The sequence below is a fragment of the Macrotis lagotis genome, chromosome X (assembly GCF_037893015.1).
Source record: "Macrotis lagotis isolate mMagLag1 chromosome X, bilby.v1.9.chrom.fasta, whole genome shotgun sequence".
Lineage (NCBI taxonomy): Eukaryota > Metazoa > Chordata > Mammalia > Peramelemorphia > Peramelidae > Macrotis > Macrotis lagotis.
In genome coordinates this window covers 404,413,598-404,436,115 of record NC_133666.1, presented here as the reverse complement: position 1 = coordinate 404,436,115, position 22,518 = coordinate 404,413,598, and the positions used below count along the sequence as shown (strand labels likewise).

The 22,518-nt window shown below is 33.8% G+C and overlaps 1 protein-coding gene across 1 annotated transcript; it reads left to right on the top strand.

Annotated features, from left to right (window-relative positions):
• Positions 1-8,489: 8,489 nt before the first annotated feature.
• Positions 8,490-11,896, top strand: LOC141498116 (potassium voltage-gated channel subfamily B member 2-like). Its single transcript, XM_074201071.1, has one exon. The coding sequence runs from the start codon at positions 8,555-8,557 to the stop codon at positions 10,634-10,636; it is 2,082 nt and encodes a 693-aa protein (XP_074057172.1). The 5' UTR covers positions 8,490-8,554; the 3' UTR covers positions 10,637-11,896.
• Positions 11,897-22,518: the final 10,622 nt, after the last annotated feature.

Here is a 22,518-nt window from a genome sequence, read left to right as displayed (position 1 = left end):
ACTGTCAAATGCTTTTAGCATTATAAACTGAAATGATTTTGCCAGTGGAAATCACATAATAAAAGAGACATTAGCATCTGCTTTGCAGACCATGGGACTTTTACCTCTGATTTATAGCTGAGTCTTTTCATATATTGTCCCCTATATTAGAACGGAAGCTTCTTGAAAGTAGGAACTGTCATACTTTTACAATTATATGTCTGGTGCTTTGTACAGTGCTAAGTAGTAAGTCCTTAATAAGTTAAGGACATGTCATTAAGGACATAGTAAGTTCTTAATAAATTCTTTTATCTGTTCAACATTTTGCTATAGCAGTTAGACTGGGACATCTCAGGCTCAAGGGCTCTGAGATCCATAATATTCTAATTTGAGATCCAAAGAAGATCTTGAAACCCCTATGCCCTGAACTTCAAAGATCAGGGGAGTCTAACTTCAGAAGATAGGAATCAGAGCAAAAATTCACTGGACACAAAGTAAGACCTAAAAGGACCAGATACTTCAAAAGTGTTAGAAAGTAGTGAATCTTGGTGCTGTCACAAATCCTTATTTCATAAACTAAATTTGTGGAGATTAATTAATAAAATAAATCATCAAACCATTAAAAATTTTTGTAACCCCAACTCAATCCAACTGCAGATAAAGACTCAAATTTAAAAACTGATTTTCTACAAGTTCTACATGAATACTTACAAAAATTAAGCAAGATTAAAGAAAAACTCTGCAAGAAAGAACTGGGAAAAGATTACGTAACTTTGAAAAGAAAGTGATAATCCTTACCAAAGAACTTGGGGCAACTAGGTAGTGCAGCAGATAGCACTGTGGAGTCAGGAGGACCTGGGTTCAAATTTGACCTCAGACACTTAATATTTACCTAGCTGCATGACCTTAGGCAAATAACTTAACCCTTGCAAAGAGAAAGAAAGAAAAGGAAAAAAAAGAAATGTAATCCTTGAAACCTAGAATCGACCAAACAGAAATAATCCTATGGATAGTAAGAAATATTAGAACAAAATTAAAAGATTGAAAGAATACAACTGATAAGAGAGCTCATATCAGAAATAACTGGGGCAGTGGCGGCTAGGTGGCATAGTGAATAAAGCACTGGCCTTGGAGTCAGGAGTACCTGGGTTCAAATCCGGTCTCAGACACTTAATAATTCCCTAGCTGTGTGGCCTTGGGCAAGCCACTTAACCCATTTGCCTTGCAAAAAAACCTAAAAAACCCTAACTTAAAAGTAAATTTTAAAATTAAGGAATAAATTACCTTACAGATTTATGAAAAGAAGACTAGTTCAAAAACAAATATAACCTTGAAAACAGGGAAGAGAGAGATATCTGAAAATCATTTCTGGATACCATATGACTGAATCTAGTAGAACTAGAATATAAAGATAGAAGGAATCAATTTATTCCTGAAAGGAATCACTAAAGAAAAAAAATTCATGGAATGTCATAATCTAAAAATCCAGCGTTTATTCATCAAAGAAAAAAATACTGAAGGCAAGCAGAAAGCAATAGTTCAAGTACCAAGAAACTACAATCAGCTTCAGACAAGCTCTTACATCTTTTATTAAAAATGAGAGTATATTTTAGAAAATAGTATTCCAAAAGACAAACCAAGAATAGTTTACCCTACAAAACTAATTACAGTCTTAAGGAATAAGAACAGAGAGAATGAACCTTTAATGAATAAAGGTTTTTAAGCATTTGTGAGGAAAGCATAGGAGCTGAAAAGTTCAATATAACAAGGGAGTCCAGAGAAACCAGAAAAGTAAATTTCTTTGAGCAATTAGAAGTAGCTGATGATGTAATGCTAACATTCCAATAAAAGAAGAAACAAGTGTTCCTTCAGAACATTTATACTTTCAAATGGGATTGAGGAAGTTAAATTATAAAAACAAAGTATATGCCAATGGATAAATGGCCAAAGAATATGAACAATCAGTTCAATCAGTGTTTCATATAATCATATAAAATGCTCTAAATCACTATTGATTTGATAAATACAAATTAAAATAGTTCTGAAGTACCACCTCACATCTCTCAGAAATGAAAAATAATAGAGGGGATGAGGGAAATAGGTAAATTATTGGTTCTTTCATCCAAAGGTCTATAAAATTGTGCATACCCTTGACCCAGCAATAACACTACTAGGTCTATACCTCAAAGAAATCAAAGATAAAGGACCTATATGTACCAAAACATTTATTGCATTTATTTGGTGGGAAAAAAGAGTTGGAAATCTGGAGGATGCCTTTCAATGGAGAATGGCTGAACAAATTGTGGCATATGAATGTGATGTGGTATTATTGTGCTGTGAGAAATGAGGAACAGAATGATTTTGGAAAAACCTGAAGAGACTTACATGAACTGCAACAAACATGCAAAGTAAAGTGGAACAGAACCAGAAGAACATTTTCCCCTGTAACAGCAATGTTATATAATGATCAACTCTTAATAACAGCCATTCTCAGCAATAGAATGATCCAAGATAATTCTAAAGGATGGGTGAAAAATATCCATCTCCAGAGAAAGAACTAAAGAAGTCTGAATGTAAATTTAACCATACTATTTTTCACTTTATTTCTATGAAAGTTTTTGGTCTATTTTCTTTCATAACTTGACTAATATGGAAATGTTTTACATGATTAAATAAGTATAAATAATGTCAAATTGCTTTATCATCTAAGAGAGGAATGAAAGGAGAGAAGGAATTTGAGAATTTGGATCTCAAAATTTTTAAAATGAATATTAAAAATATTTACAATTATTACAAATTACTTACAAATTTACTTACAACTGGAAAAATAAAATAAAATAAAAAATAAAAAATAAATAAAATAAAATATTCAAAATATTTATGAAGAGGTAGTTTCAGAAAAAAAATATGTTCAGTGATCCAGGATTTTTTTCATAATAGAGAGTACTGCCCACCTCCAGAGAGAAAACTGGCAAACTTGGAGTACAAAGTGAAGTGTAGTTTTCTTGATTTTTTTTTTTGCTTTATGAATGATGTGGATATGTGTTTTGCATGTTTTCACATGTATGACATATCATTTTGTTTGCCTTATCAGTGAATGGAGAAGTAGGAGAGAGGGGGATCAAAATTTTTAAAGAAGGAAATGTTAAAAAAAGTTTTTAATTTTTTTAAAAAAGCAGAGGATTTGGGAATGGATTTATTCTATTCTTAGAACTTGAAGAGAAAAAAAGAAAAGAGAGGGTATGAGGAATAAAGCACTAGTACTTAAAGGAGGAAGAAGTCAGAACTGAGGAATTTGCTATTTCTCTAAGAAGAATATGCAAACATGGAAGAAGAAATGAGGGAGTGGCCATTAAGTGAACTTTACTCTTTGTCCAAAATGGACAAAAAATCACATATACAGAATTTGACTTCAAGCTATGCCAAGTAATAGCCACAAGAACGGAAGGGTTAAAAGGAAGGATAATACATGGAAGAAAAGAGTCTTAAGCAAAAGAAACTTCCAGAACCTGAACAAAGGATTAAAAGGAGAAAATACAGAGGCAGCTAGGTGGCGCAATGAATAGAGCACTGGCTCTGGAGTCAGAAGGATTTGAGTTCAAATTCAGCCTCAGGCACTTAATAGTTACGTGGCTGTGTGACCTAGAGCAAGTCACTTAACCCCATTGCCTTACAAAAACCTAGAAAAAAAAGAAACAAAGGAGAAAATACAGAAAGAGAACTAAAATCTAAAGAGAATCTTAGATTGCCTTTTATATAATTGAGAAATAAACCAAACAAATTTTGATACATGCTTGTAATCAAATATGATTCATGCCCTCAACAATTATAAAAGAGACTATTTTAGTAAATTCTAATTAGTATGAATTGGCATAAAATTAAATAAGCAGAGTCAGGAGAATATTATAAGAACAATATTATATTAGCAACATTATAAAAAAAACAAAAAGACTCACCTCTGATCACAGAAGAGATGCCTCTAACACAACTTTGATGGAACATGTTATCCCTGATAGAGAGGTAATGGAAACAAGATGTAGTCATATTTTTTGGACATGGCTACTTCCGTGTCTTGACTATGCCATAGCTTGACTATGTTTATTTCTTATAAGTATTGTTCCCCTTTTCTCTAAGGTAACAAAGCAGACAATAAGAAGGGACAGAAGAGTCAGAAAAAAATAATTCCAAAGAAAAGAGGATCATTGAAATTTTTTTAAGCAGAATGGAACAGAAGGAAACTCAGAATAAAGTACAGAGAAATATGGCTTTGAAAGTAATGTGTAGAATTTATTATATACTTCTTTTAAAAGTAAATGATATGAAATGTAAATTGACAATATAAAATAGAATAAATATTTTGTGCTCTGTGTCTTTTGTAGTTTAAGTTCAGAATAATTAAAATGATTTTTTTTAATTATGCAAAAGGATTGTTATAAAATAGTGAGACTCAAATGAAGGTTAAAAAGAATATATTTGTATTGGACCCTAGTCAGCTTAATTTTTGTATTTTGCTTAAACATTTCTCTATAGCTTGGGAGTGAGAACAGAGAATGTGATTGGTAAGGTATGCACTGATCAGCACAAAGTGGATAAAGGATCCAAGGCTAAAGAAGAGGAATTCATGGAAATAAATGGTACAAATTAGTGAAAAAAGTGAGATCTGAACAGATTTTATGGAATAGGAAACAATGGAAGCATCAAGGGAGCAGAAAAAGCAAAACCAGATTCAGAAAGAGTAAGAGAAAGTATTTTCAGAGAAGATATTTGGGGATCTAAATATTTTCTGCTAAACAAAGAAATCCTGGTTTTCTTTGTCTAAAACTTTTTAAAGGAATCAAGGAATTTAAAAACTGAAGGGAATCTTATACATCTTCCAGTCCTCTCTACTTTTTTATCTCAAAGAAGTTGAATCATACAAAGATTAAATAATTATGCCAAATCTGAACTCAGGTCTCCTTCAAATACAGATAAACTTTTATTTTAATCCAGAAATCCATAATTTGATGAAAAATAGTCAAATCATGCTCTGTCATTATTTTATAGCTATACAACATTGACTTTCTCAGGCTTAGTTTTCTATAACTTCCATAACCTCCTTAGTCTGTCCTTACAACTCATTTTTATCTCCAATTCACCATCCATCCCTTCTTTGGATTAATCGAAAAGCTTTTTTGAATTGAATGCCTATCTCAGCAGGGGATATGCCCTGGGTTTTACAAGTTCTTTATAACTTGTTCATCCTTCTTTCCCTTTTTCTAACTTTGTACTTGTCATATGTCAATCATTTCATATACTCACTGTGCATGTTTGTCACCAAGACATTTCAAGTTTTACTTCAAAAGCTTCCTCCAAGAAATCTTCCTTTTTTCAAGGAGAATAACTTGTTCATTTCACAACCCCAAAATTAGGAACACTCCATCTCAATAATATAAATTACATGTGACAAAGGCAAACCCATTAGCACATACATTTTTTATGAGAGATGGGAAAGGTATACAAGAACAGAGATATATAATTGGTTCCTTTATTGAAAGGGAGATGTCCCATGGAGCCAATGCCCATGATCATGAAATGCTCTTTTTACAAATGTAGATATTTAACTGTGCTTTTGATGACCTTTTTTCTTCTGAATATTATACAGTCCTGTGTACAAATCATTCTATATTAGTGTTGGTCTTTAGAATATAGGTTCTTAGAAGGAAAGGATTCTTTATCTTGAATACCTTTGTATTTCAAAAGCACTACTGATAGTAAGGAAGGGAATATTCTGGAGACAAGAGCATAAATCATGGAGAAAGTAAGCCCTTAGAGATCAGAGATTCTTTTGTCTTTTTATTTATCTTTTCAGAGGGCAGGTAGGTGGTGCAGTGGATAGAGCAGTGGCCTTGGATTCAGGAGGACAGGAGTTCAAATTTGGCCTCAGATGCTTGCCTCTTACTAGCTGTGTGACCTTGGGCAAGTCACTTAATCCTGACTGCCTCGCATCCATGGCTATCTTTAGTTATCCTGATTCATATCTGGCCACTGGATTCTGAGGTTCTGAAGATGACTTAGCACAGCAACCCCTCACTCAGATCCAATTCATGTGCTTGTCATGACATCACCTCCCTGATGTCATAGTCTTCTTCAAAAATGAAGGACAACACTAAGATGCAAGAAAAATTAGCCTTGTGCTTTCTTTCTGCCTGACTATGATGGTCTAGATTGATTAGGGGAATACAAGAGGTTATCAAACAAGCCAACACCTCATTTGTATGTATGAATATTTGAGTCTTTTTCCTAATTTTTATTTTTAATAGGTATTTTGGAATGGAAATAAGACAAAAATATATCCCAGTCATGCCAATTTGCTAGACCTTTTTGACTTGAGCAAGTTCTTTAAAATTAGTTTGGAATGGGGTGGCTAGGTTGCACAGTGAATAGAGCACCAGCCTTGGAGTCAGGAGTAGCTGGGTTCAAATCCGACCTCAGACACTTAATAATTACCTAGCTGTGTGGCCTTGGGCAAGCCACTTAACCCCATTGCCTTGAAAAATCTAAAAAAAAATTAGTTTGGAATAGATTTGGAATTTTGAATATATGGGTCAGATTCTGAAATAGGAATTGTTGTAGGATGAGACCATTTTGAAGAAGATTAAGGGCTGAAGTATGACAGGTTTGTATTAATTTTAAAGCCTAGCATCCCTAAGTTTGCAGTTACAAGTCTCCTACTTAATACTAGATCCGTGGTACCTAGAATTCACAGGCTGATTTTTTTAAAAAGAAGTTCAAGTATTGAATCCTCTAAATAAAACTGAGTTTTATGTCTGAAAAAAAGTTTTAAAAAATAAAGGACAAACATTATTATGTATATAGCTGTCTTTTTATTCCCATTACCTAACAAAAGGCTTTGCTTATAATAGGTGCTGAATAAAGGCTTGCTGAATTAATGAATTAATAGAGAAGTAACTGCTCACATGGTCCCCGTAGTGCTGAAGTCCCCTGAAATTAAACTGGTTTCCAATGACCTGGCATTACTAAACATAATTGGTTTAACTGGGAAGAGACTTCCCTTGGAAAAAAAATTCTAGGGGAACCAGAATCTAAACCTGCACTACTGAATGGAACTATAGGATTTGTGAAACAACTAAAGAAGCAGTATGATACTGGGAGGAAAGTGCTAGACTTAGAATCTGAGAAGCCCCAGGTTTGAATCTCATCTCTCACATTACTAATTATTTGATTATGAGAGACTCCTTAAACTTCCCTGAGTCTCAGTTTCTTAATCTGTAAAATAGGGATAACAGTGCCTGTAGCCCCTACCTCTGAATATCATTTTGAGATTCAATAGAGATAACATATATAAAGCATATTGTAAATCTTAAAGTGCTATTACTAATGTAGGATAGAAATTTTCAAACCATTATATTAATTTTTGCATTCTGGGTAATTAAAAAACCTTCCTCTTCATTTATAAAATGAATTTATAACACAAAATGTTCCCTTTTATGTTTGTTGTGGTAGACAATTAAAGATCACAAAGTCATCTACTTGAAACAAAGGGAATGTGGCAGTAGCAATAGCAGTAGTAGTAGTAACAATTAGTAATAATAATAGTAGTAGTAGCAGCAGCTAGAATTTATATAGTGCTTTAAGGTTCACAAATTGCTTTGCAAATATTGTCTCTTTTTATCCTAAAAATAATCCTGGAAAATATTTAATATTATCATTATTCTAAATTTATAAGGGGGGGGGGATGAGCAGATAGGCTACATGTTTTTCCCAAGGCCATACAGCTGGTAAGTATCTGTGGCTGGATTTGAACTCAGGTCTTCCCGTGTCCAGGTTAAGCACTCTGCACTGCACCACCTAGTCACTCCAGTAGCTACAAATATGTCATATTTTGGTCATTTTTTCCAAAAAATATCAGATTTATATATGTTTACATTTCAACCACCTTGTAAAACTAAAATAGTGAAAGATACTGTGATTTAGTGAAAAGAGGAAGGGAAAGGGAAGAAACAAGCATTAATATGGAATTCTTCTGTGACATTCTGTAATAAATAGTTTACTCCTATTATCTCATTTGATTCTATCAACAGCCCTGTGTGGTTATTATCTCCATCTTGTAATTGAGGAAACTGAGGCAGAAATTAAGTGACTTGCCTAAGGTCCCACAGCTAGAAAGGGTCTGGGATCAGATGTGGAATCCAGTCTTCCCAATTCCAAATCCAGTGCTCTATCTACTATACACCCTGACTGCTGAGCATTGGACTTGACATTCAGAAGACCTGAGCTGAGTCCCAGCTCCATCTCCTTATTAACTGGGTAAAGCACTAAACTCTCTGATCTTTAGTTTCTTTATCTATAAAATAGGGTTAATCACACTTGCACGATCTACCTTACAGGATTATTGTGAGAAAGAGGTTTTATAAACTGCAAAGCCCTTTTGCAGTTTTGTCAGCTTTTCTGTGATCTGTAGCTTGCTAACTAATGTTTTATTTTTTCCCTCCAGATCTTGGCCATTGTATCCATTCTGTTCATCGTGCTATCCACCATTGCCCTGTCTCTCAACACCCTACCTGAGCTTCAAGAAATGGATGAATATGGCCAGCCTAATGACAACCCACAGTTAGCGCATGTTGAGGCTGTCTGCATAGCCTGGTTTACCATGGAGTATCTTTTACGCTTCCTTTCCTCACCAAACAAGTGGAAGTTCTTTAAAGGTCCATTAAATGTCATTGATCTGCTGGCCATCTTACCATATTATGTCACCATTTTCCTCACTGAGTCCAACAAGAGTGTGCTCCAGTTCCAGAACGTAAGGCGGGTGGTGCAGATTTTCCGTATCATGAGGATACTCCGGATCCTGAAACTTGCCAGACATTCAACGGGGCTCCAGTCTTTAGGATTCACTCTGAGACGGAGTTACAATGAATTGGGCTTGTTGATACTCTTTTTAGCCATGGGGATAATGATATTTTCCAGTCTTGTGTTTTTTGCAGAGAAGGATGAAGATGCGACCAAGTTTACCAGTATTCCTGCCTCCTTTTGGTGGGCCACCATCACCATGACAACAGTAGGATATGGTGACATCTACCCTAAAACTTTATTGGGAAAAATTGTGGGAGGTCTCTGCTGTATAGCTGGGGTTCTAGTGATTGCACTTCCCATCCCAATCATTGTAAACAATTTCTCTGAGTTTTATAAGGAACAAAAACGTCAGGAGAAAGCAATTAAAAGGCGGGAGGCCCTGGAAAGGGCTAAAAGAAATGGAAGTATTGTTTCCATGAACTTAAAAGATGCCTTTGCTAGGAGTATGGAACTTATTGATGTGGCTGTGGAGAAAGCAGGCGATTCTGCCAACACTAAGGACTCGACAGATGATAACCACCTATCTCCAAGCCGATGGAAGTGGGCCAGGAAGGCCTTATCTGAAACCAGTTCCAACAAATCCTATGAGAATAAGTATCAGGAGGTTAGTCAGAAAGATTCCCATGAACAGCTCAACAATACTTCCTCAAGTCCCCAGCACTTGAGTGCCCACAAACTGGAGATGCTATACAATGAAATCACCAAGACAACCCAGCCCCACTCACACTTGAATGCTCCCGACTACCAGGAGCAGGCTGAAAAACCACCCGTGTACAAAGAGGAGATTGAGATGGAGGAAGTGGCCTGCCCTCAGGAGCAGCTGGCTGTGACCCAGACAGAAGTCATCATGGACATGAGGAGCACCTCGAGTATTGACAGCTTCACCAGCTGTGCCACCGACTTCACAGAAACTGAAAGATCCCCCCTCCCACCCTATGCCAGCACTCACTTACAGATGAGATTTCCCCCTGACCCCACAGGAGCAGAAGAGCACCAAAGAGCCAAGGGACTCCCATTTTTAACACTCACCAGGGAGAAAAGTTCTGCCCCTAGAGATGCTACATTTGAATATACTCCAATTGACACCATTGGAAGCCCAGACTCAGTAGTATCCCAGTCTGGGTTGCATGGTCCTCTGCAGTTTGACAGTGTAACAGAGAGTCCAAAAAGTTCTCTAAAAGGTAGCAATCCCCTAAAGTCCAGGTCCCTGAAAGTGAACTTCAAGGAGAGCAGAGGCAGTGCCCCCCAGACCCCACCTAGCACTGCCAGGCCTTTGCCAGTCACCACCATGGCAGACTTTACTTTACCCACACCCCAACATATAAGCACCATTCTCTTAGAGGAGAATTCCCCCCAGGGGGAGAGACCCTTGCTGGGCACAGAGGTCTCAGGGCTCTGTCAGGGACCTACAAAGGGTTCATCCCCTCTGTTTCCCAAACAAAAACTATTTCCTTTCTCTTCAAGAGAGAGGAGAAGCTTCACTGAAATAGACACTGGAGAAGACGAAGACTTCTTGGAGCTCCATGGAGCTTCTGAGGACAGGCAGCCAGACTCCAGCACAAATTGCTGTGGGGATAGGCAGAATGATGGAAGAGACCCTTTAAGAGAAGAGACCAGTGCTGTCTCTTCCCCCCCACAAAACACAAGTCACAATTGTATGCAAGACATTTACCAAGCAGTGGGTGAAGTAAAAAAGGACAATAATCAAGAAGGGCACAAGATGGAAAACCATTTGTTTGCCCCAGAGATTCATTCAAATCCTGGGGATACAGGTTATTGTCCCACACGTGAAACCAGCATGTGACTAGTTAAAAAAGCAATAAAAACTTGTTTCTTAAAAACCATGATTAGTAAAAGCCTATGAACTAAAAATGGGAAGCCTCCCCTCTCATTCCCCCCTCCCACAAATACAAGTGCATAAGATGTTATTTTTGCATGGCATGAACAGTTTAGTTTAAGTACTGTTGAAATAAAGAGTCGAGGCTGCTTTTTGTAACAAACAACCTAACAAAATGACTTCAAAAACAGTGGATAAAATAAAGAGAGCTCTATCAGGAATTGGCATTCTGCAACGTCTGACATTTTTGATCCTTTCACTTATGATTAGACAAATTTTAAACTATTTTAAATATTTGGGGGGGTTCTGATGAATTTTAGAATTTGCACAAGAAAGGATGAAATGTCAATGCATGCATTCACAACAATGTGAAAAAAAAAGGTGCTTCGAGCTTGCAAAATGCATCTATTTGTAAATAATGGATTTGGGAGAGCCAAAAAAATCTCAAGAATATATGGAATTAAATTTCCAGGGACACAGGTACTTCCTTCATAGCCTGATGCCAGGAGGAGCTGTACAGACTTATGTTGCAAGATTGCAACCTCTACTTAAAGTATCTCATGTACCTTGCTTTCTATTATAAGGCTCATTAAATCTATTAGTTTAAGGGAATAGGGCATTTTTAGTTCTCTGTGCTATGTCATAGGGTGCATCTTTTTTAATTTGCCTTTGCTTAATTGTGGCATTTGTGGTTTAAATGAAAACTCGAGAACATGCAAGATTTAATGACCAGAAATTAAATTATTTAGAACTTTATATTAAAATTTGATAATACCTAGTCATCATGACCTTACCTATGATGGAAAAAAAAAATCTAAGGACCATACTTTAGAGCTGGAAGGTACCTCAGGAGTCATATAATCTCACTCCCCTTGTTTTACAAATGAAGAAATGAAGTTCCAGGGGGGGAATACAATGACTTGTATAGATTCAAATAGGTAATAAGCATCAAAAATCAAATTAGAACTCAGGTCTCTGATTCCAAAACTTCTTTATATGACATCATGAAAAACCAGAACATACTTGAAATTAGAGCATTTTACCATTAAGAAGCACATTCCACAAAATGACCCTCTGAGGTAAGTAAAATTAAGTACAAGTGGTCCCTTGTTACAGATGAGAAAAGTGAGACCTAGTGAAGTAAATTGTTCTATCCAAAGGCACATGGTCTATTACTGGAAGAACCAGTACTCAGAAGAACACACTCTCCCAATCTCTGAGTTCCCAGTCCAGTGCTTTAAAACAAGCTGTCCAAAATTCTTTCTATTTAAAAATAGTTTTTAATGGTAATTTTGGTCCAACTTATTAAATAATGATTTATTTATTTATTTTGGAAGCTACCTCCCTCTTCTCCAGTAGAGTGCAGAGATTCCAATAGGCACATACCACTTTCTCTTCCCTAAAGAGAGCTTTCACTTAATCTTTGGATAAGTGAAAAGGAAATAATCACTAAAGATGCCCACCATATTGCCAATGGGACATATCTTAATATACTAAAAAACAGCATTGTCCTGAGAAACAAGAAATCTCAGTTCTCTTTAATATTTTGCCACTAGCTAGGAGTCCCTAGAGAAGTCATCAAAACTCTCTGCCCCTCTGTTTTCTCATCTGTAAGAATATGACTTACATGATTTCCTGTGTGCCTTCTTTTAGCTCTAAATTTCTGCATTTCAGTAGTTTTTCAGAAATCTCTGAAATTTGTTTTTCTTATATAAGGACTTGTGAATGTTTTGTGAGAGACACACAGTTCAGAATACACTGGACCAAAATACAAGCACAAAATAGTTTTGTTTTTTATAAGAAACTGCATTATAAATTTTACTACCAAATTGCTTTCTTTTAATAATGAAATTAATCTGTGTTTATAATCTAACTTAAAACTTTTACAAAATGCCATTTCTTTAGGAATAGAATCTGGTCATTATATCTAAGTTTTGGAAGTCTTAGTTGAAATTCAGGTAGCCCTACTATTGAATATAATTTTACATATCTATTTTCCACTGTGCTTACAACTTAAAATGATTTTCATGTTTGGTTGTTCTAAAACATAGCTCTTACAAGTTATGATCATTAATCACATATATTTATTTACATTGTTAGCTAATATTTTCAATGACTAAGACTAAATGTGAGTTAGTTTTTATATACTTAAACTGTTAGTCTGTATTTTCTATAGACAATTTTCCAAAATCAAGCCTAAAGGTATTTTCCAAATTACTTGCCTATAGGTTAAATATAAACAAGACCCAATAGCCACTTTAGAATGTATCTACATGAAATGAGGCATTGTTGGGGGCTTTTCTGAGTGTTTTGTAATAATGAGTTCATTTTTTAAAATGTATCTTTTATCTACATGGCACATGATGAAACAAAGAGTTCAGACAATTTTAAGTATAATTTAAGTACAAGTGTCCTACTGTCCAAAAAAGTTCACCGATGATGTATCCGTTAGTCCTAACCCAACTTCTGCTCAAAAATCCTAACTCTACAACCCATGAATTTGAAAGCCTTCACTCAGAAAAGTTCCCTCTTCAGTCAGAGGGTTTTTAGGGAATATTATTTTATGACTGAGAATTTTAAGAACTTCTACCCCCAAACCCTTCCTCTAATTCTTTCTAATTTTTTAATTGCCAAAAGTCTTGAGCAGAAAAGAAAAATACTTTCTTCCTTAGGCAATTTCACAAAGCCATGTTTTGAAGGGGCTTCCATTATGACCTGGATAGTGTACTGAAAGCTACTTGGAGATTATTGATGCTAGGGAAAATCTCTGTTACCTACAATTTATTACCTGTTGACACTTGTCAGTGAAGTAAAGAATGACTAGATCTCAAAAGAAATAGTCTATGACATGGAAGATCTGTTCTTCTAAAATCTAGCAATCAGTATGGATTGTCACAAAGTTTGCTTGACCACATCAATTCATTTTAGAATAAAAATAAAATTATTAGATCAGCCATGTCATAGCCTAATTCACCCAATACAGGTTCATTAAAATTGCTCACCAAAACCAAAGTACACCAGAACCAAAGTGTGTTATAAAGAGTTATGAGTGCTTGCAATGAGCACTAAAAGTTAGGATAAGGAAATTCTTTAAATGAGAAAACTAACCACATCGGGTCATGAAGTTATTAGCACTCATGAATGGATGTACTAAGTTACAAGGATTTTCCATCCCATGTGTATAGGCTCAGAGAAGCAAATTTCCAGGAAAAACAATTATGATTTGAAAGCTTAAATATATCCCTTCAAACCACCAGGATTTCACAATGAAGTACCTAGGGAGTTGAGGTGTTTTCTTTGGAAATTATTCAGTATATTAAAAGCAATGTTTAGCCAGAAAGCAACAGTCATTTATTTTTAAAATTATTATTGATGGTGAATTATGGTCATTTAAACTGTTATCAATTGAGTCATGCTGATATTAATATAAAATTTTGAAATTAAATCATTATATTATAGTGGGATTTAAAAAAAAAGTCATTTTGAACCATGTAGCTATTTCTTCTTCTGAGTCCTTGGATACAAATTATATTAGATTGGGGGGAGGTCATAGAAAGCTAATTGTTTTTCTGAAACAAAAATAAGTTAAATGTATTAGCAAATAATTTTAAGCTATGTTCAAAAGAGTAAGGAAAAAATCTTCCCTTAAGAGCAAATTAATGAGGATTATGGATTGTTTAACATTTTTCTTCTGATAATATAAAGTGATAAATGCTTATCAAAATAATGTAACATGGATAAATGAAGTTCTGAATTTTAATACCTATTTTCCTAGGAAATGGTGAAATTGATTCTTTACTATGAATTTCACCATATTGTCTGTAGGAAATCCAAACTATAATTTCATAGAATTTATTTAAAAGAGCATATAAATTACTATTCTAATCTAGTGAGGGATTAGATTGTGTTTCCTCATAATTAATTTTAAATCAACTGGTTTTATTTCTATTCACCTAGAGTAGTTGTTTGTTATAGTACCAAATAAGTACAAGAAAAAAAATCAAACATTAGGAAAATGTCTATGAAGAGTTGTATTTTTTAATTAACAATTTTGTTTTTAATATTAAAAGTAAAAGGTTCTTAATGGTTTCTTTTCTAATAGACATGTTACAGCAATATATTGCTATTCTTTTTTAAGTAATTTATTTTGCTATTCAGTAATTCATGTAGATTTAAAATTTTGATTAAGATTCTAAAAACAACTTATTGAAATAATCTTCTTTCTTTCCTGCCTGCCCACCTGTCTACCTTTTTTTCTTTCTTTCTTCCTTCCTTCTTACCTTCTTTTCTCCTGAAACAAGTCCTATGAAACTTGAATGAAAATGGAAATTTGAAAAGAAGGCACATTACCAATAAAATGGAAGAGTTCTAAACCCCAAAATCTTAGAGCACTTCCTAAATTATTTAATTCCAATTTAAGGAATATTACCATTTATTGATTTCACTAATCATTTATGCTACTTGCCTGACATAATTGAATAAATGTTTATTTTTCTATTATTGCCATTTATGCATAACTTCTTTGCTAGTCTTAAAAACTTTTAGCCTATAAACATGTATATAAATATATATTTTTAATAAAGAAAAAACCCTTCTTTAATAATAGGGCAACATGGAGTTACAAATACAACAAAAGGAAAATACGACAAAGAAAATGTTAATAAGATGTTTTTAAACAAGGAAATGTATATATTTAGTATACATGTGCATATATTTCTATAAGTAAAAAGAGGCACATATAAGAATATAAGAATAGAGATTGTAAATCTAACTATAAATCTTCTGTTAAAGAAATCATTTGTAAAAACATTCCCTTTCATAAAGAAATTCTGTGATTGAACACTGTCTAGGATGGACCGAAATTTCTGTAGCTATGTAAGTCTCTTGAGTTACTACTATGTGTATTTCAATATACCCCTTCAATATATATTTTACTCATGTTCTAGTGTTTTCCCTTCCCAAAGATATAGTCCAACTTGCTATGGCAGAATAGGAATACTCAAGTTCTAGTAATTGTTTAACTGTATTGATCACAATGTCCCATTAATTTCAGTGATCATTTGCCTTTTCATCTTGGAAATATGTTTTTGGAAACAAAATATTCTGTTATATGGAGTCATTTATACATACCCAGACGGACAATGGAGTAAAGAACAGGTTCAATGAGTGACTTTGTGGTAGACACAATGAAAATGGTAAGCCTATGATCAATTTGGATAAATAGATTTTACAGTGTTGGCAAAGTAACTCAATAATAGGAGTTGAAGAAATTATTCGTTCCATAGGGTATCACCTCATGTACTTTGTAAGGCAAAATGAGCAAATTAATTTGTCAGAAAAATATGTAGTAATCAAGATAGATTTAGAATGAAAAATCATTATCATCTTCCACCATTTGCTACCAACTATTATAAAGTCAAGGTAGCTTTTAAGATTGTCATTTTGTAATCAATCACTTTATGTCTGCACTGCAGATGTCCTCCTCTTCCTCCAAGTCCATGGTAAAATTGCTACCAGTCTTCTTTGGCATGCCTCTTGGTATAGTTCTATATGTTACTATTAGATTGACAATAGGCTACCATTGATTCAGGACCCAAATCTTCAAGTGTCTAGTTCCTTACAAACTGATGCCTCAAAGATCAACAGGAGCCTGAAAGTCAACCTGAAAGGACAAATTTGTACTAAGTTTGGACCTCTTTTTACTGACTTAATTTACCAGTTAACTGTAAAAGTCCAATTCAATTCAATGACTACAAGTAGATTCTCCTTATTTTATGAGATTGGCTCATAAAATCAAGAACTCCCTTTGCATTGAGTGGTCTGTGTAGGGGTAGATCAGAAGGAATGAGTAGATCTAGATATGTGATTTCATCAGTGTAGGGAACTGGAGGCTGCACCAAGTGTTAAGTGACTTGTCCCCAGTCAGACAATTAATTATGTCAGAAGTAGGATTTGAACCCTGGTCTTTCGGATTCTGAGGCTGGCCTGTTCCCTAAGCTATGCTGCCTTTCATGTTAAATATTTGGTCTGTGCATTTTTTTTCTTTTAATAACCAAGCAAATACAAATATGGACTCATGATCTAAGTTTCTTAAACTCAGCATGCAATCACTTAATAACAAAATAATTCATGTTATGCACACTCTCCCTATAGAACTAGCAAGGTTTTCTTATTCATTTCAAAGCCTATTTTTAAAAACTCATAGGACGTTATCTTTGCATTATACTATTCAAGATTTAAAACTTATGCAAATTTAAACTGTCATAATATTAAACCATAAACAGAAATAAATGTATGAAAGACATTTACCAAGCAGTAATGAAGTGCCATTAGGCCACTGAAACACACTTTTTTAAAATGCCAAGCTTTAGAGCATATATTTCCAACAGCTAATGTTCAAGCTGAAACCAGGTGTGTGGCAATGAGGTGGGAAATAGAAGTCAAAAAATGCCAATTTATTTCATGTATTTTCAATGGAAAAAATAAATCATCCTTTACCTAGTAGGTGCTAGTCTTATTAGGAAAGACATTTGAGAAATCCAATTAATGTAACATATAAACTACCCACTAACATTTCAGGAATCTTTCCCTTGCTATGAAATCCTTACTAACCTACTTTGGAAAATTCCTAGATCTGGTCTTCAATTCAGTGTCCTAGCTTGTCTAAATTCCTCCTTTGTCATTCATTCTTCCAAACATTACTGGTCTAGTGTCTGAAATACCATAGAATTCCCAATTGAAGATGTCACAATATTTTAGTCTATTTAATAAATGTAACATTTCAACCACGGAAAATGAGTACTTTCAAAGATGTTCTTCAAGAAATTAATGGAGTAAGAAATGAGGTTTGGCCAAAGATATTGGATATGAACTACATATTTTCTTATTTCTTTTTTATCCAGACCCGTAGTTTCAACAGTATGGATAACTTCTAGTGTGGGGAAATCTCTCTACCAATGCAGATTGACAACTGATCAGTAATTTATAGTCGCCTAGGGACCTGAAAGGTTACTGCACTTGCCCAGTAAGAGGCAGGTATTGAATGTGAGTCTTCATGACTCCAGACCAACTATTTATCTTCTTTATCCACCATGCTGTGTTTTCCTAAATATATAGTAAAATATTTTATATTTGGGGGAGATTTTTCTCTTCCTTTTGAACCATATATAAATCTCTTTTTTCTTCAGTATGGCCAGGATTAATAGTTTTATTAAAAATTTGTCCTTCTACACTTAATTGTAGAAGCAACTTTAAAGTGAAGAAGTATGTTACCTAATGCATAATATGTTCATAATGTTAGTCATCTAAAATTGTTTCAATTATCAAAATAATCCAAAAAATAAAGTTATTTTTTCCTTAAAATAACAGAAAGTAGTTTCTGAAACCCATGTTTTAAGGAATTGGAAATTTACAAGAAATATTTATATATTTATCTCATGCTCCTTTAAAGAAAAATTAATTTCTCTTGGGCAAGTATTTCATTATATTTGGGGAATTTGATAATTCAAAATATTTGACCTAGCTGCCTTTTTAATATATACATATAATAAAGAAATATCTATTTCTTCAAGAGAAAAAGTAGTCCTTCCTCAAACTATTTTATATGTTAGAAGCCTTTTTTATATACTATCTTTAGTACTATGAACTTAATCAACAATCTGAACTATTCATAATCAAGACAAATCTTGGTCCTTCTTTATGCTCCAAAATTCTGCTGAAAGTATTGCTAACAGTACATTCTGTAAAGTAACTCATGTTAAAAATGTTCTTCATGAAGACACATATCTACTCAAGCTTGCTATTCATGTTTGTGTTCAGTATAGGTCATTAAACCAAAGTATAAGATGTCTCCATATTAAAAGTTCTCATCAATTTTGTATTTTTAATTTAGATTTTAGATTTTATAATATTAGTATTTTTTCATACAAAAACCATCTTATTAACCAAGGAAAATAACTTAGAAGTGAATTCAACTTTGATTTTATTTAAAATAAGTCACTAGATTATAGAAATCTCTCTTTTTTATATTGTCTCATTGTGTATACAGTATTATCTGTGACATGATAGACTGACCTGATGCAACTATTCCTACACTATCCAAAAGGAAATGTAGCAGTGCAGTGTATAATTACTTCAAACAACATCAAAGGATTCCTACTGTGAACATGAAAAATCACACAGAAGACTGAAAACACAGCTATCACAGCAAGCAAAGTCATAACACTATGACTTTGTTAAAATTCATCTTAAAATAATGGCTGAATCTCATCAAAGCAAAGACTTTTAAAAATTTCGTTTTCAGAGAATTCAGTAAGCATCTCTGTAGGGTTAATCAGGATGCATGAATGACTCTTACTGATGGATCCTTGAGCCCATCACTGTCACATTGCTCACTTTAATATTTTCATTGATTTAATAAGTATTTAAGTGGCTGCTATGAGTCAAGCACTGGAACATGCATAGATACAAAGACAAAGACCAAACAGTCCTTGCCCTCAAGGAGCTTACATGCTCTTATTGGTCAGCAATGTATCCTTAAATATTTTGGTGTAATATCAAACATTCCAAATATTTGCTGTAAATCATTTTTAAAGCTACTTAACATTAACTTGGATGTTTGCAAAAAAAAGATATAAACCATATCTGCATGGCATTCAGTCTCAACCTTAACAACATTTAACATTTTAATAACAAACTAATTAATGCTGCATTCCTTTTTTTCATTAGGTTTTTGTCAAAAGAGCAAAGCTCCTAGTTTATTAAATAGTAGTCAGACCAAAAATGATGCTGCCCTAATTGCTCAATAAATGTATTTATTACATTGTCTACTATTTCTACGTAGCCGATATAAAATCCCAAATGTTCATTCATGTCTGCTTCCTACAAGTGCCATCAAGACAAACAAGCTACTGTTACTATAGCAACACCTTATGCTAATATCACTCTCATACTATGGTGTCTTGTGTACATAGGGCGTGCAAAAGTGATTGTAAAATGCTTACATAGATAACACAATGGTACCTTCTGTTAAAATGATTGCCTGTTTCACCTTTTGTAATTGTATATTATTTGGCCATAAATTTTGGAGTCTTTTTTTCCTCCCATAATTGGTTCTTAGATATTTTCCAAAAAATTTTGAGTCAAATCTACATAAACTCAAATCATCAGGAAATTTGGCCTGAAAACATAATCTATTAATGGGCTACAGAGTGTAAGGTTTGGTTTGTTTGGGTTTTTTCTTTTTTTGCTGAATCACGCAGTTAATGCTTTCCATTGACCAAAATTTCATATTATCTCTATAACATATAAAATAAAAAGGTAAGATGATGATTAGACTTCCTACCTGTCTGATATTAGTTGCTTTTTCATGATCATCAAAATATAAAGCAGTCATTTTCAGAATACATCAAAGGAATAAGAAAGATTTTTATTTTTATCTCAGAGGAATAAAGTCAATTTCCTTCAAATTATTTTTCATAATGAAACTTTTGAAAAAGCAAACAAATATACATAAGAATGGTTAAGGAAAAGCAGAAGCTTAAAGACACTATTTTAAATGAGCTAAGTAAATAAGTAAAAGAAAAACCTTGATCTCATTTGTTTGAATATTTTTGACAAAATTTGTTTTGAGAAGAGCTAAAAAAAATTGGATGGTTGCTCTATTTTCTCTACCACATTCTTTGGGTATTAGAAATGGAATTTTCTAAATAATTTTTAAATTTTATTTATTTAAGGCAATGGAGTTTTTAAGTGACTTGCCCAAAGTCACACAGCTAGGCAATTAATAAATGTCTGAGGTTGGATTTGAATTTGATCCTCCTCATTCCAAGGCCAGTGCTCTATCTACTGCGCCACCTAGCTGCCCCAAATTCTCTAAATCTTAAAACTCAATAATCAACTGCTAGAAATTGAAATTTATGCTAGATTTAGGCAACAATACTCTATGGGGAGTAACAAAGTAATTGTATGATGTTTTATGAAGTTGTTTAGAAATTACAGCAACTAAAACAAGAAAAAATCCATTGGGGCTAATCATGGCTATTTTCCAATGAAGTAGATTTATTCAGAAAGTAAAGTGGTACAAAATTTTAGATATGTAGCTTCTACTGAGTCACTCAAGTCTTACAGATTTAAAGTACCTATGGGGAGAGGGCAGTATCCAGATCTATGATTTCTTTGATGTAGGACTTTTCCACAGAAGCAGATCTATGACTTAGCTAAAAACCTTTAATATGAGAGATATGCATGAGACATTGAAAGGTTGAGACTAGATAATTGTCTACAGCCAGTATTTATCAACAACAGGTCTAGAATCCAGGTTTTCCTGACTCCAAGGCCAGCAAGCTATCCTCTACTCTAAACTGCCTCTAGGAAACCATGCAACAACAAAAATTAAAATCTTAGGGATAGAGTGCACAGACATAAAAGCAATTTAAGGATCAACTAAGACAATAGTCAGTCTTCATGTTGTTAAGTTAGATACTCTTAGGTGCATAGGTGTACTAGCATGAACTCTACATCATTTTGTTTAGTTTAACACTTTGGAGAGTTGTGGTTTTTTTTTTCCTGAGAATTCACTGAATGTTGCAGGGAAATACCAAAAAGCACAAGCAGTATTTTTTCCCAAGATTTCTCAGTTGATTGGGTAGCCATGGCTTCACCACCATCAATATTACCACTGCATTAGCATTTCATAATAAGTAGATATGTTGAAATATTTTAATATGAGCTGTTAATAGAAGAAAAAGATATGAATAAATGGTAAGTCTTGTCTGATATCATTCATCTGCCTCAACATGCTTTCTTATTCTTCTTATTATATTTACTCAAAAAAGATTTGATTTCATTTTGCTATAGATGACCCAGTTTCATATATAAATGTTTGTTCAGCTGTCTGTCATACACCTTTAGTGTAACAATTCTCTCTTACATTTAATGATATCTGTATCAATGTCTCCATATCTGCTGCATTTTAACTTCACAAAAAGGAAATGTGGTTTCATATTAATAGATTTTGCTGATCAGCTAAATATTTCTGCACCAGTCAGCATATTTATATGCATGTCTGTACAATTGTTCAACATCAAAATACTTGTTTAATTTATGTCAAATGTCTATGAAATTAATTGTTCTCCATTTCAGTCTGATAGAATATACAGGATAGAAAATAAATGTGTAAATGAATCATCTGTGTCTCATTTCAGTTCTCTGCATGAAGTCACTGTACATTAAGCATTGCTAACATACCCACCCAACAATTCATAGTCCCTTGAGATCTCATTACTGTTTTATGCACGAAGATCTAGAAAGATATGTAGGATAAAACTGTTAAACTTCTTTTAAAAATAAAAAGTAAAAATGGAATCCATTGCCATTCCAAAAAAAAGTAAGAAAGAAAGTATTGTACATCTGTTACCCAAAAGTCAATTGATTTATTCTCTATCCACAGATTGTTATTTGGCTTATATGTCAGAAGAATTAAATGTGAGCTACCTTTCCACAATAAAAGGAAAAAGTGATCAGAGCAAGTACCTTTGGGGGTATCTTCAACTTCTATTCCTCATATTAACTGCTGACAATCCCTACATTTGATTCTTGAATCTATAAAGACTTTGGGAAGCCTCTTAGACTTGCTTACCTTGTTGATTTGGAAAAAAACTATCACTACTTTACCAGTGAGGTCAGACTTTCCCATTAAAACAAACATATCTAGATGGACAATAAATCAACAGATAAATAAGCTGGATAAAAGTTTTCATTTTTTGTTGCTAGAGTAATAGTGCTGTAGATTACATATTTTAATTGTCATAAAACATAGGATCATAGATTAAACCTAGAAGGACCCTGAG